Source organism: Anabrus simplex, chromosome 5, assembly GCF_040414725.1.
Source record: "Anabrus simplex isolate iqAnaSimp1 chromosome 5, ASM4041472v1, whole genome shotgun sequence".
In the NCBI taxonomy this organism is placed as follows: domain Eukaryota; kingdom Metazoa; phylum Arthropoda; class Insecta; order Orthoptera; family Tettigoniidae; genus Anabrus; species Anabrus simplex.
The window spans coordinates 10,726,140-10,742,054 of NC_090269.1; the positions used below are offsets into that span (position 1 = coordinate 10,726,140).

General features: G+C 39.3%; 1 protein-coding gene across 2 annotated transcripts in view; it reads left to right on the top strand.

Moving 5' to 3' along the window:
* Window positions 1-15,915, top strand: part of lig (lingerer) — a 612,955-nt gene that overhangs the window by 88,086 nt on the left and 508,954 nt on the right. For both annotated transcript variants that reach the window (XM_067146761.2, XM_067146762.2), the window contains exon 4: window positions 4,418-4,525. In XM_067146761.2, coding sequence (XP_067002862.1) covers window positions 4,418-4,525 — 108 coding nt within the window. The remainder of the gene's footprint in view (window positions 1-4,417; window positions 4,526-15,915) is intronic.

The following is a 15,915-nucleotide window of genomic DNA, read 5'->3' on the forward strand; positions in this document are numbered from 1 at the left end:
CCAAGGTAAGAAGGACAAAAATGAAGATTTTGAAGAAAGCGGGAGTGAAGGTGTTGCTAATGACGACTTCGAAGAAAATACGGAAATGAATGTGCTGCCAATAATCTCGTACAGTGAGGCTCTCAGCTTTGTTAAGCGACTGAAAGAATTTTATTATAAACAAAACGATGAAACGGTGTAAATTTGACCCAGGATTTAATTGCACATAGTGAAAACATCATTGCTAAACCAAAATGGACAAAACAAATGAACATTATGGATTTTTTTAAGTGCTAATGTTTTACTGTACTGTGCTAGAGATTGAGTTTCAAAAACTCATACGTTCTTCTTAATTTAAACATGGTGAACGGTAATAGTGTACAGTGTGCTCAATAGAGGTTTCCGTAGAAGTGTGTTTGTCTCTTTAATACAGTGCATCGCAGCTGCAGCAGCCCATCTACAACTTTCTCATGTGAGTACAGTGCAGTATATTGTACAATGCTGTATACAGTACACAGTTAAAGGTACATTTGCGAGAATTGTTAACACATACAATACATGAGTTATTGTGTTCCAACTTATGTTTAATTGTACTGGTTTCATAACCTCTCGCGGGCGGACACCCTTTCATAACGGACATTTTTTCGGTCCCAAAGGTGTCCGTTATTTGGAGGTTTTACTGTATTTAAGAATTCAATTTTAGGCCTTCCCCTAAACTACCATTCCAGTCAGTGTGAATAAAATTATTTATAGCCTAGATTGTAGCGACTCATTCTCAGACTTTACATACCATTTTTTTTTTTTTTTGGTAGTTGTTTTACGTCGCACCGACACAGATAGGTCTTACGGCGACGATGGGACAGGAAAGGGCTAGGAGTGGGAAGGAAGCGGCCGTGGCCTTAAGTAAGGTACAGCCCCAGCATTTGCCTGGTGTGAAAATGGGAAACCACGGAAAACCATAGGACCAATAATAACATAAATATTTGAAAATTAAATTTTAGGCCTTCCCCTAAACTACCATTTTTTAGCGTCATTAAAATTATTTACAGCCTAGATTGTAGCGTCCTCTTCTCCGACTTTGCATACCAATTTTCATTAAATTCTCTTTAGCCATTTTCTAGTGATGCTTGTACATACATACACACAGACGGGCGGAGGGACAGAAATTACGGAAAAGTAAAAGGTGCATTTCCTTGTTACTGTGGACATGACCGATACAGAAATAACATTATTTTCAAATTCTGAGCAATGTACAGACAAAACTCTTATTTCATATATATAGATTTGATTATCCAATGAGAATTGGGGGTTTGTCAGGGCCTTAACCCAGAGCTTTCCGGAACTTTCTCCTCGGGAGGTTCTCTTAGTGATCACTCCAGTCTAGAGTGATAAATATGCATCCTACAAGTACAGATAGGTCTTACGGCAATGGCGGAATAGGAAAGGACTAAGCATGGGAAGTGGCCCTGACCTTAATTAAGGTAACCTGAATGGGAACCATGGGAAACCATCTTCAGGGTTGCCAACGGTGGGGTTTGAATCCACTGTCCTGTGATTGCAAGCTCACAGCTGTGCGCCCGAAACCGCATGGCCAACTCGCTCGGTACCAGGTCTCTTCATAGTACCTTCAACTTGTCTTTGAAACGCCTCAAAGGGGCTCCATGAAGTCTTGTGCCGGGGTAGAGTTCACTGTACAGGAGTTGATGAGAAAGCCTGGTATCAGTCATGCGATGGACATGCCCTGTCTATCTGAGACGATGGCCAGTAAACTCCCATTCTTATAGCACGGACTTTCTCAGGAACTGCAACGTTGGTGACATGGTCCTCCCATTTGATGTGCAAGATTGATTTGAATTTTTGCAGATGGAAGCACTCTTAACTTCATGATATCCTGACTGTATTGGGTCCAAGTTTCACAATCGTAATGCAGTGTCGATATGACAATAGCGTGGTACATTTTAAAAAGAATGCCCTGCTATGTCACCATCCTCTTTATGCACTAACAAGTGCCTTGAATTAAAGATGATGTTTCTTCTACTGGTGTGCTGTATGCTATTGACATTTCACTAGGATTTTTAATCTGTAGTTAATTTTGTTCCGGGGTATCCGTGGAAAGCAGAGGTGAAAGAAGTTGCTGGTGTGAATAGGTCTAACTCTGATGTCAAGAATAGATTTAAAACATTAACAAGGTTATATTTCTTTTAGAACTTCAAACTTAATCTCTCTCTTTCTTAGCATTAATCCCGACTTGTAGGGTCTGCTGCTTTGCTACATCTCCTCCATTTCTGTCTGTCGTTGACATCTTCTGGTGTTAAGCCAACACTGTGCATGTCTGCCCTGATGTTGTCAGTCCATCTCTTTGCCGGTCTTCCTCGTGGTCTTCCCTCTGGTTTGATGTGGAGCGCTGTTTTGGCAACTGAGTTGTCCTGTTTTCTCATGACGTGGCCGTACCAGCGGAGGCGGGCTTCCCTCACTTTGTCTATAATGGGCGCGACACCAAACCTTTGCCGGATGTCCGTGTTCCTTATGTGGTCACATCGGGTCAGCCCCATGGACCATCAAAGCATCTTCATCTCCATGGTTGTCAACATTTGCTCCTGTTGTTTCGTCATGGGGGGACATTCAGTCCCATAGATCGCTGCTGGCCATACCACACTCTTATAAACTTTTGCCTTTAGATATTGAGGCATCTTTTTATCACAGAGGACTCCAGTAACCTGTCTCCACTTGAGCCAAGCTGCATTTACCCTCATCCGAGTATCATGAGTGGTGTCACAGTTTGAGGTGACGACGGATCCCAAGTACTTAAACTGCATGGTCTTCTGCAGGTCTTCTTCACTGATACTTAAACAAGATTGCGAAAAATTCCATGATTCAGAAGCTGGACACTTTGGGCTTTGAGCCCCTAGTTTTACAATTTTACAAGAGGAAGAGCTGTTATTTAATGAGGGGCAGAAGTCCCTAACTCAAAAGCACTTGCTCCCTAAATCACAATATCTAGCCTCCTAGAGGCACACTTTACAATTACAAAACTTGCAAAAGAGCTAACAGGCTCTCCGTTTCTTTCAGCCTCCTCAAGGCAATCTTAAAAATCTTACACTCTCTGGCCTTCCATGGCCCAACTTACAATTTGAAACAGGGGTATCTCGTACCCAACCAATAGAGCCTTTGCGAAAAAGAACAGGTTAAGTAAACGTCCCAAAACACAAACAGAATGGAGGCGAACTGCGCTCCGAGATAATGAACACCTAAATAAAACCTAAAGGGCTCTAGGTCGATGAAACGGGAACTATTCCCAAACTACTGAGGTGACTCGTATAAGGTTAAATTCATTACGAAAAGGAAGAAAAACAGTTACAAAACGGTCACCTCAAATCAAGATGAAGGGGAGCTCGAGAGGGTAATTCACTCTCTATCCCTGATTTACAGTTAAAGATTTTATGAAGTTTTTACATTCTTTTTACATTAGCATTTTAGAAAAGCTGGTTACATAACTAAAGTCGGACCTTTCCCTCGGGTTAAACTGCGGAGTTAGCAAGAAAGAAGGATGTTATGTGGCTATTACCTTGTAGATGTACTGGCTGCCGACGAAAAAGGCCGCCTGCCTCCTGCTAAGCACACACACACTCTCAGATGGACGTTGATCAGTTGGCCAAGAAACGTGAAAAGCTGCAGTTTATAAACCCTCAGGGAAGGTTCGAGATCATTCAAGACTACACCAGCCACACCCACTCAATTTAATTGGTCAATTCAAAAGGTAACACTCAAAATCGAACCAGAAACCTGTGATAGGTGGAAAATTAATTACAGAAATTTGGGATTGGCTAGTTTATGTATTTACTTTACGTGTAATCTCAACTCAATACGGAACCAATTATGAACTTTATAACCTTAAATAGATTCAAAACTGGCGGAAAGAAAAAGTAAATATTGCCAACCCAAAAATAAATGAACATCAATTAGTTAAAAAAAAACTAGAAATACAAAACTTCTTTAAATTATAGGTTCTTTCACTTTGCACCAGGGTGCATGATTATAGTTTTTAGTGGTGTCATCTGTGGAAGAATGTCCATACTTCTTGATGAATATCAAAACAAAACAAGTAGAAATTCACTTAGGTTAGGAAACTGCACAATAACAAAATTAGTCAATATTTAGGTGCTGACATCTTCTGATTAAAGTTCCAAGTTGGTGTAGTTTCAGTTTCGCTGTTTCACCAATAGAGGGTTTCATTTAGGCGCTAGCTTTGAATGCGCGGCGTTGAGGTGTACCTTCCGGTACAAATTTAAATTCCCATTTTCACTAGAACTTTTGCTATGTGTACAGTTTTCTTCTGTGGCTTATGATTTTGATTGAAAGCACTATAACATACATGCAAGACTTTAATATCTCAATTTTTTAAGTCGTTTACTAATATATACATATTTTAATGTTAAAGGTAATGGATGCAACTCGGAAAACAGAAGATGAAGTCTGCACTGCTCTTCATGACTGTGATAATGATCCTGATAGGGCAGTTAATATGTTACTGGAAGGAGCAGGCACAGTAAGTACTGTATTGTATTGTTTGGCATTGAATGTATAAATGTTAACTCACTATTCAACAAGGTTTTCATAGAAAGATGAGAATAACTATTTTTATGTAATTTGTATTCACTGGTCACAAATATGGCATTGATAAGGTTCCTACAAGTCACATTTTTGCATAAACTTACAATTTGTCTAAAAATTGACTGGCTGTGAAAAACGTTATTTTCTTCAGTGTGTTTCTTTTACAGTGAATATTGAATTTTCACAACCGTATTGTAATCAAAATTAATTTTCAGCCTATTAGGTTGTGTTCCATACATATAGTACGTGTTGAAGAGATGTTAAGTACGGAATAAAAATGGCCAATCGGACACCAGTGTGATCCGAACCCACCACGTCTCGATTTCGCTTCGGTTGCCCTCATATTAAAGCAGTTGGCCATTCTTTTTCTAATAGTCTGAAAGTTAATTTTGATTTGGTTCTTTTACACATAAATAATTTTCATTCAGTCATGGTACCATAAGAAACAGTTTTTACTTTTCAGGGTTCAAGGAGTGTTACAATTTGCAGTGATTTTTTTTTTTTTTATTACCGTTATTATGCGGGCTGCGTGGACAGTGCTCTATGTCACATTCGGCTGTAGCAGACTAAAGGAAGGGACACAGGGTGGCTGTTGTATTGTGAGCCAAGAAATGAACCGTTTTAGGTTAGTTCTGATTGTGGAAGTGTTGCGAGTGGTACTAGTCATTTTGTAATAGTGTAAAATGGATCGCATTGTCGTTCACGTAAAATTTCTGTAAATATTTCCTACCATGTTTGTGGTGAATTAACTTTGAAATCACTATGTCGATCCATTATTCCTTTCATACCTGAAAGAAAACGGGAGGTGTGAATTTTTTTGTTTGTATGTCAAAAACGGACTAAAATGCTGTTAAATACATATATTTTTAGTTTATTTGCAAAATAAAAATTTACATCAGAAACAAAGCATCCACACAGTTGTGCGGGTCAGGATTTAATTCACTACTTACAAAAAAAAAAAAAAAAAAAATCAACTCTGTACATGTGAATACAAGGTGTCTGGGTTAAAGGTATAATAATATAAAACTTAATAACTTGAGAAGTTGTAGAGATATTTACTTGCAGTTTGTTTCTACAAGTAGGGTAACTGAAAATGTTTGTTTACATACATAATAAACCTCGATACGCACACCATTAGTGGCACGACAGACATCTAATCAGTATTTCACTTCTCTCCAAGTGTTCTGCAGCATTGTAGGCATAACATTTGTGATAGCTGCAAGAATGTGATGACGCAGATCTTTTAGATCACGAACTGATGTCTGGTACACTTGATTCTTGACAAACCCCCACAGGAAAAAATCAAATGGCATAATGTCGGAGCTTCTAGGGGGCCAAGCAATTGATGGACTACCTCTCCCAATCCAGCGATCTGGGACCTCACAATTCAAGAAATCCCTCACAACTTCTGCATAATGGCATGGTGCACCATCTTGCTGAAAGATCACATCATGTCATTCCACTACCATCCATCATCTTGTTCATCCATATTAATTCAGTTTATGTCTTTTGCTTGTAATTTCAGCTAGGCTGATGATGGTCCAAAAAACGGACCAAAACTAGTACCTGACACTATCATATTGTAATGTTTTGATAAACGTTAAATGATTTTAAGTATTGAGAAGGTGGAGCAATAAATCTTGTATTCATTTTAAGTTAAGTCTTAACTCAATACGGAACCCAACCATGAAGTTTATTACTTTAAATCTGACTATTTTGTCCGAGAGGACACCTATGGAATAAGGATAAATAATTTGAAGAATTTGAGAATGAGAAAGAGAAAACACAAGTTGTGATCTTGAAATTCAACTAAAAATCTTAAGAATGAAATGACATCATTGGTAGAATTAATCGAAAATTTAGAAACTCCCCTGAGCAGCATAGCCAAAGGATGAGGCAAACTACTGAACCCAGGTGATATAGTAGGTAACGGCCCAGGTGGTGAAGAAGCTTCAGAGACAGCATTATTTAAAAAGAATTGTGGAATGGATGTACAGCGATCAGACTCATTTCCTAATGGGGCAGAAGTTTGTTGAGTTGCCACAGATTTTCTGCCTTCTTCACCCTTGGAAGAATTTTGCTCACTTACAATACTTACAACAGTGGCCTGGTCGGTTTTGGGAGTAGCTGCCCCCATTAACAATTGACTAACTTTACTGGACATTTTTGATAGATGATCAATTAAATTACTCGCCTCCTTAGCATGATTTTCCTTTAATTTTAGAGACAATAGATCGCTCACCTTGTTATAAAAGTGGAACAGTCTTGCCTGCTCTCTCTTAAGTTGGTTAGCAGAAGGATCACTCACTTCAAAGAAACTAACTACGGATGCTAGCTCAGTGGTGTTGTCAGTGATAGTGGAGAGAGCCTCATCAATATCCTTCTCTCCCAAAGTTGGGAGACTAATAGGCAATTCAAGGGATCCTTAAGCTTGGTGGTATCTGCCACAACCGTGCCTCCAGATTGAACATTTCTAATAAGTAATTCATAAATTAATTCCTCCTTGCGCAAGTAGCCGGGGTTGAGGACTTCGCGAGGGCCGGACATGATGACAAAAATTTACGAATTTAGAAAATTTCCAGTGACCTTGAAAATTCTTAGAGTTCAGTGCAGACACTATGTTTAGCCATCAAAAGGGGCTTAATTGAGACCCATTCAACCACGCTCTGCTACCACTTGTTATGGAGTTGCCCGTGGAGCAGAAGAGGTGGAAGAAGGTGCCGGGGTGAATGGGTCTAACTACAATTGCAAGAACTGAATTTAAAACTTAAACTGAATGTTATATTTTCTTAAATAACAAAATTTTCATAAGAATGAAATGTCAGGTACACTGACAAATTCTAGAAAAGACAAGAAATCCAAAATTTAGTGACTGTTTAAAAAAAAAACTGTGCTTTGAGCCCCTCACTTTACAGTTCTTGAACTCCTAGCTCAAATTTACAAAAGCACAAATTTACTCAAGGGCAGAAATCCCTCAATACATGGAGTACTTGCTCCCAGCTCACAATATCAAGCCTCCCAGAGGCTCTTTTACAACACTAGAAAAGAGCTGACGTGCTCTGTTTTCCAAGTCTATTCAAGGCGATATCAGAAAATTACAATCACTCGCCATCAAGGCACAACTTACAAATTTGAAACAGAGGTATCTAGTACCCAACCTATTGGACCATTGCAGAAAGAATCAGGTTAAGTACCCGAAACACAAATTGAATGGAGGCGTGTACTTGCACTCCTAGAAATGAATTCTTAAAACCTAAAGGGAACTAAGCCGATAAAACAGGGGCTATTCCCAAGCTATGGAGGTGACTCATATAAGAATTAAGACATTACAGAAAGGAAGAAAACCAGTTACAAAGCGTAGTCACCGCAAACCAATATGAAGGGGAGCTCGAGATGGTACATCACTCTTTATCCCCGATTTACAGTTAAAGATTTTATGAAGTTATTACATAAGCCGGCAGAAGTTACACTTTCAGAGAGTAGGTTACATAGCTAAAGTTTCTGACCTCTCCCTTGTGTTAAACTGCAGAGCTAGCAAGAAATAAAGATGTTAAGTGGCCATTACCTTGTCGGTGTATTGCTGCCTGATGAAAGAGGTGCCTCCTGCTTGACACACACACTAGGTTAGATGTCGATCAATTGGCCAAGAGACGTGAAAATCTGCAGTTTATAAACCCTCGGGGAAAGTTCCGAGACTTTTCACGAATAAGCCAGCCACACCCTCTCAATTTATTGGCCAATTTAAAAGTTACACTGAAAACCGAAGAAGAGGAAGAAGAAGAAGACTATGATTGATAGAAAATTAATTACAGAAATTAGGGATTGGCTGGATTCAAAACTGGCGGAAAGAAAAGATAAATATTGCCAACCCATAAATAAATGAACATCAATTAGTAAAAAAAACTTATGAATACAAAATTTCTTTAAATCAAAAGTTATTTCACTTTGCACCAGGGTGCATGATCATAGTTTTTTTGTAGTGACATCTGTTGAAGAAAGTCCAAACTTCTTGATGCATGGCAAACAAAACAAATAGAAATTCACACAGTACATGAAACTTCACAATAACAAAATTACATCACATTTTAGTGGTGACATCTTCAGAGTAAATTTATAAGTTGGTCCAGTTATAATTTCACGGTTTCTCCAGCAGAGGAGTTCTTTTAGGCGCCAGATTTAAATGCGTGGCGTTGAGACATACATGGACAGAGTCTGTTGAGTTGATGTGGTAACACCATTTCATGAGCAAGGCATTTTTCAACTCCAAGATAAAATTACACTTACAACAGGCTCACCGCTTTAAAAGTAATCTCATTTCATTATCTGCCAATGCAAATATAATCCACACGGGACAATTAGATCGTTCCTTCCGCGAGATTACAATCATCCTTCACATACGTGTCTGTAAACTCCACCATCTTCACAACAATTACCCTACAACGATAAGCTCGCACGCATCATGGAGAAGATGAAGTCCCGAGCAGATATTACAAAGGAGTGTAGGTATCGTCATGGCACAGAGGGGGAACATCTCTGGACCAAAGAAGCAATGATCAAAACCCAAAGAGAAACACAGGCAAGCGCATAGCCTAAATATAAGGAAAACAAACATGGCGGCGTCGCGGTCAAGCCAACGACCAAGATAGCCGCAAAGCTAAAAGAGTACAGATCTGAATGCTATGTTTAGCCGTCAAAAGGGGCTTAATTGAGACCCATTCAATTACGCTCTGCTACCACTTGTTACTGTGTTTGGTGGATCAGCAGAGGTGAAAGAAGGTGCCGGGATGAATGGGTCCAACTACCAAATCATAGTTAATTTAAAACTTTAACAAGGTTATATTTTCTGAGTGTTATCAATCAATAACAACAAAATTTAACAGGGTCCAAGATTTTAACTCTCAAGGGACTACAAGCCCCTAGTTTTACAATTTCGAGCTCCTAGCTCAGTGCCCAAATTAGTTCAAGGCCATAAATCCCCTAATAACATGGATCACTTGCTCCAACTTTACAATGTCAAGCCTCCCAGAGGCATTCAAACAACACTAGAAAAGAGCTGACATGCTCTCAGTTTTTCAAGCCTATTCAAGGCAATATCAGAAACGTGCAATTACTGGCCATCAAGGCACAACTTACAAAAACGAAACGGATACCTCATACCCAGCCTACAGGGCTTCGTGTAGAAAAAATATCATATAAATAAATGGCCCGAAAACAAAATGAAAGGAGGCGAACTCTTGCACTCCTCTATGTAGCTTCTTAAAACCTAAAAGGCACTAGGCTGATGAAACAAGGGCTATTCCCAAACTATGGAGGTGACTCGTATAAGAATTATTTAAGACATTAAGGAAGAGAAGAAAATCAGTTACCAAAACATAGTCACCTCAAACCAAAATGAAGGGGTGCTTGAGAGGGTAAATCACTCTCTATCCCCGAATTACAGTTACAGATTTAATTTAGTTTTTACATAAGCCGGCAGAAAATTACGTGTTTAGAAAGATAGGTTACATGGTAAAGGTTTCGGACCTTTCCCGTGGGTTAAACTGCTGAGCTAGCAAGAAATAAAGATGTTAAATGGCCATTACCTTGCTGAAGACCTGCTGCCTGATGAAAGAGGCACCACCCGCCTCCTGCTTCACATCCACACACTTAGATAGCTGTTGATCAAATGGCCAAGAGACGTGAAAATCAGCAGTTTATAAACCCTCGGGGAAAGTTCGAGACCTTTCATGAATAAAACAGCCACACGCTCACACTTTATTGGAGAATTTAAAAGTTACACACCACATCGAAAAAGAAGAAGATTGTGATTGGTAGGAAATTAAGTACAAAAATTCTGGATTGGCTAAATTCAAAACTGGCGGAAGGAAAAGTTAAATATTGCCAACCCATCAATGAATGAACGAAATTTAGTAAAGAAGAAACTTAGGCATACAAAATGTCCTCAAAAAAGTTCCTTAACTTCGCACCAGGGTGCATGATCATAGTTTTTTAGCAGAGACATCTATGAGAGAATGTCTGAGGAGCAGTTTAAGTAAGTCAAGTTCCAAGTTCGGTGTTTCCCCTGTACAGGAGGTTTCATTGGCACAAGATGTAAAAGTGCGGCATAGGGGTGTACCTCCCGGTACAATTATTATAATTATTATAAAAACAACAATAATGGTGCGTGGCCTCCGGAGCCGGGTGCAGGCGATCTACGCGCATATTAAAATGCGGCCCTACCTAAGATGAATTCTAATGTTTAATTCGGCAAACTGACAGCCCCCAAACCGTTGGAATTAACCAAGGAAAGTTACAATCGGTACCCCTTAAACCGAAAGCCAACACGTGCTAGCCATATAGCTCATACTATACATAACGGTATCAAAATATTTCAACTGTGATGTAGGCCTTCGAGGTGAAATTAAAAAGCGTGACTTTTGCGTCGTTTCATTTCACTTTCACTTTTCTTTCCACATTTCGTAATAATTGAAAACCTTTAAGTTCAGTTTCTTTTTTGCAAATTAAATATATACGTGGATATTACAGTGATAACCTGTATTTAGGAAAAGATTCCGTAGACCCTTTGCGAATGATAGGTTAGACACCCAGCACGGCGCGGCACCCGCAGCTCAGCTCAGACGATGTCACAGAGGTTAGAAATTCAATGCTGCGCGTCTCGGATGATGTCACATTGGTTTGTGGAAAGCTGCCACCTTAGCAACTAGAGAGTAGTTACAAGACTAAGGTATGAGAAGAGATTATTGGTCTGGCTTGGTTAGGTCCGGCTTGTAACAAGACTATTGGGCAGAGGGCAACAATGCGGTCAACAGGCCTCTAGCATCCCACACACTCCACAAGATGACGCGAGTAATCACCGTGTGAATAATTAAAATGAATCTGGCGCACTGAGCGAATTATCTTTTTTCAATGAAGTTGGCAGCCTTAGCCAGCCTATACCAACACAGAAAATGGTGACAAATTTGAGTTTTACGCTGTCTACATTTTATTTTTATTTTTATTTTTTATTTTTTTATTATTTTTTTTTTTGCTATGGGCTTTACGTCGCACCGACACAGATAGGTCTTATGGCGACGATGGGATAGGAAAGGCCTAGGAGTTGGAAGGAAGCGGCCGTGGCCTTAATTAAGGTACAGCCCCAGCATTTGCCTGGTGTGAAAATGGGGAAACCACGGAAAACCATTTTCAGGGCTGCCGATAGTGGGATTCGAACCTACTATCTCCCGGATGCAAGCTCCCAGCCGCGCGCCTCTACCATTTTAATTCTTGTAAATAAGAATACTTCTAGGGGTCGGTTAGTGGGCCGAGGAGAAGCGTTGGCACCAGGAGGCAAGTAGTGAGGTTGCGCGCGAATAACCTGCGCGCAGCACTCCAGCCTACAAGATCCTTGTTAAGGCTAGCAACTCCGAATCGCACATACATTCTGGCAACAGCTTGCCGCTATTATATGCTAAGAGTATTGAGCAGCGCCTCTAAATTCAAAAAAATGTTGCGTATATTTTTCTTACGTATGACCGATCAGTGCGGGAAATTTGTGACCGGGGACAAATCATTTTTCGACGATTGATAGTTCGAGAAACAATAGATGCGGTGAAATTTAACATTGGTTTTTTTGTACCAAATAAATTCAACGATGAATAGGGGAAAACGATAGTTGCGTCAACGATGCATCGAAGTTCGACTGTATTTGACTTGTATTAGTATTGTTTGCCCCCCACCACCATCTTTTTTTCATTATGTCTCAACACTGTTACGCATGCGCATGTTGTTTAAAAAAAATTCCGATTATGGATCTTCCGAATTTCTCTTTTTGAAAGTTGGCAGGTATGCTTGTGGTTCGTGCACTATTAACATCGTTTCTGTGCGTAATTTTGTTGGAGTTGTATGCCACGTGTTTTTTCTAGCGATCATGGGCTTTTCCCAGTGTCAGAGTCTTATGTTAATAATATATGAAACATACCGATCTGTTTTGTACCGGTGTGTGATAGTTTTGCGTTTCAATGCATTTTTGTTTATTCTTACTTCATAATTTTAATGACTTGAATGTATTTCAGGGAATTGTGTCGGTTACAGTAACTGGTATTTTTTCTTCATGTTATGGCCAAAAAACAAAACAAACATTATCTCCAAGTGTTCAGAGATACCTATAAAATTAAATTTCCCTCATTTTACAGTCTTAGTAAGTGAAACTATTATGCGAATCACCTCGGGAGGTAAATTTTATTTCGAGTTATCAGAATTTCGAAACAGAGAGAATACCGTTTTCGTTCATGTTTAGCACATAATTGAATCATATGTGTGTATGGGCTTTTAATGAATACATGTTTAATGGTACCGGTACTTAACAGTATACAAAGAAACTCTTATTTTACGCATCACTTTAATTATAACACTTATTATAGTAACTTTTTAGAAGTCAGAAAACAGTACATGCAGTAGTAAAACAAGAAACATAGCTCCATTAACACGTTTGGAAAAAAATCCGTTAGTCTCTTCTGTTTGTTGCGGTTAACCTTTCCTCCCTTCACGTTGAATCTTCTCGTCAATACCACACAGCCGAGTTTCATAAATTGAGCTTGTCATCCGTGACTTCTGGGCTTGCTTTCGTATGTGACCGGTAATTTGACACCCGAGGAACGGCGAGGCTTTGCCGATTTGTCGATCACTAGAAGTTCGAGTTTTTCGGTTCCAGTCATATTAGTTTCCAGCTTTACTGTGACCCTTTACTTGTTAACTGTTGCTCACGAACCACAAATGCCGTATTGCATGTTTAATGCTGCACAAAATTCGAGTTACACAGAAGAATAGGACAAATGACAGGAAAATCTAAGTTAGTTCGAGATACCGAAAATTCGATTAATGGAGGATCGAGATATTGAGGTTCAACTGTATTATTCATATGTATGCATCATAAATGAGTGATTTGGTACATTTTCTTGTAACCACTTCAATGCTTTTTTAGTTTAAGATTTTAAATTGTTCATTTCACATTGAAAGTGTAGTTATGTATGCCTTTTATCCTGTCCTTTTTTCACTTAGACCATGGTGCAGTATAACTTATGTGATGAAATCCAAAGAAAAAATTCTTCCAATTTTTTATTTCTAAACGTTGGCAGCTATGAATGCAGAATGAGAAAGGTTTATTAGCAGAGTCACAAAGACAAAAACACAGTTCACATCTTTGCTGTCTTAAACTTTGGAGAAACTTTTAACTTTAAAATCAATTCAGCAAGGCAAGTGCTTTGAGCAAAAATTTGCTTCCAAGTTTCTGAAGCGGGCTAAGTCAGCTACGAGTGTGTTGAAAAACAAATAGTCATAATGGGATCAGCATCTTGAAGGATGAAAAGTCACAATTTCGTACAGACCAAATAGTTGTTAATTTATTGAATTATTATGAATTAGTACATGTTCTGCCATCAGTGCTGTTGTAATACGTAGCGATTCGCTGCCAAATTTCTCCTGATTTTTTTACTTTTGAAAGTTGGCATGTCTGAGGAAGGTAATATGCAGTGGCTGTTGTTTCTCTTGGTGCTTTTCAATGAACATTCTGGCGGCGAAGATAGGATCGGTTGTTCCAGCACCCTTGACGAAGCCACACTAGTTGGTACTGATGCTGAGAATGTCACGCAGTCATCGATCGAGGATTTTCTCAAAAATTTTCATTGTGTGCAACAGGAGGCGAATTGGATGGTAATTTGCACATTCTGCTGGAGGACCTTTTTGCTTAAAGATAGGCACAGTGATGCTTGTAGCCCAATCACTGGGAAGAGAGCCAGAGTCAACTATGGCATTGAAAAAGTTGGTCAGCCAGTTGATTGTGGGTTCTTTTAATTCCTGCAACTTCCAGAAGTCTCCCAGATCATCATCTGGTCCTGGTGCTTTTTGGTGCTTCATACATCTAATGGCGTTGGTGATTTCTTTTGGTGTGATTTGTGAGATAGGACCTGCTGTTAGATTACTTTCTCAGAGGTGCCAACTATTACGGATTGTCCGTAATTATTACGGATTTCACCTCACGATTACGGAGTTACGGTCAAAGGGGAAATAGTTACGGAAAAGCTGACGTTATCACGAAAAAAATACTTTTTGACGGAAACAAAAGAAAAGGAAAACTGTTGAGTCCTTTCGAGGCTTTCTCCTAAATCAACTTTATTTCAATGCTTGTGAGTTGGCAACGATACTTATTTGATCATGACTTCCTTTTGCTACCCATAAGCGTTGTAAAATTAATTGTGAATGAAGGAGCTCAGGCGCTGCTCTTCTCCACTACAAATCCTTCAGTAATGTTGTATCTGCTGTGTTAAGTGTGTCTGACAGTTGACAGAAAGATCTGCACTGCACTGGTATCGCTTATGGTTCAGAAAACGAAAATGTCATCACAGTTGGAAGGATGCTTCAAGAAAAACTACACTGAAAAGCAGCTGCTGCGTGAGAAACAAGCTACAAGGAATGTTTTATCACAGAACCAACAGGTTGCGTGCAAATGTTATTGTGTAATATGATATACTTTTCGATAGATTGCTAGAGGGACGGGCAAAAGGGATGTGTCATTTATCAAGAAGGAAGGCGTATGCTTTGGACTTGACTCGAAATTTTTCTTGGGGGCGGAGGGCAATTACTGATAATCCACTTCAAAGTTGGCACCTCTGCTTTCTGGAATCCTTGCTGCCAAATTAAAAGAAGGCATATTTTGTCAATACACAGATTAGATAACTTATGAATAGGGCTCGGATGTTTAGGAAAAGTAATATATTTTCTTTGTCTCTATTTTCTTGCCTGATTGGATTTTGCTACAAATCATGTGGTTATCGTCACAATTACGTGATTTTTATTTATCTTATAAATGCATATTTTGAGCTATTTTTCGTAGAAACGTCATATTTCGGCGGTTTGACGACGGCTTTAGCTATGCAAAATCATCTTCACCTTACCGAATGCAAACTAGTGCTCACAAAACTGCTTCTCTGTATCACATCTGCCATTAATACCCTTTGTACAGAATTGAGGTCATAGACCTCACTGCACCTTTTTACACCACCCCCTGTAGTCGGCAACCCGGTCTCCCAGGTAGAGACATAAATAATCCTGAAAAACCCATCCCAGCAGTGAGCTAATTACTTCTGCCAATCGTTCACTTGTCTTTGTTCAGATATCAGAATCTCAACCTCTTTTCACTTACGTAACCATCAGTTTACAGTAAATCTTATCCCGGCACACTTTCCATTATGCCTAAGGAAAAGTGTTAGTATTAAGTTACAAAGCTTTGTTAAGGAATTTGAAGAGGAATGTTTCTGTACAGACGTTTTAGTTCTATTTTGCAAGTTGTGT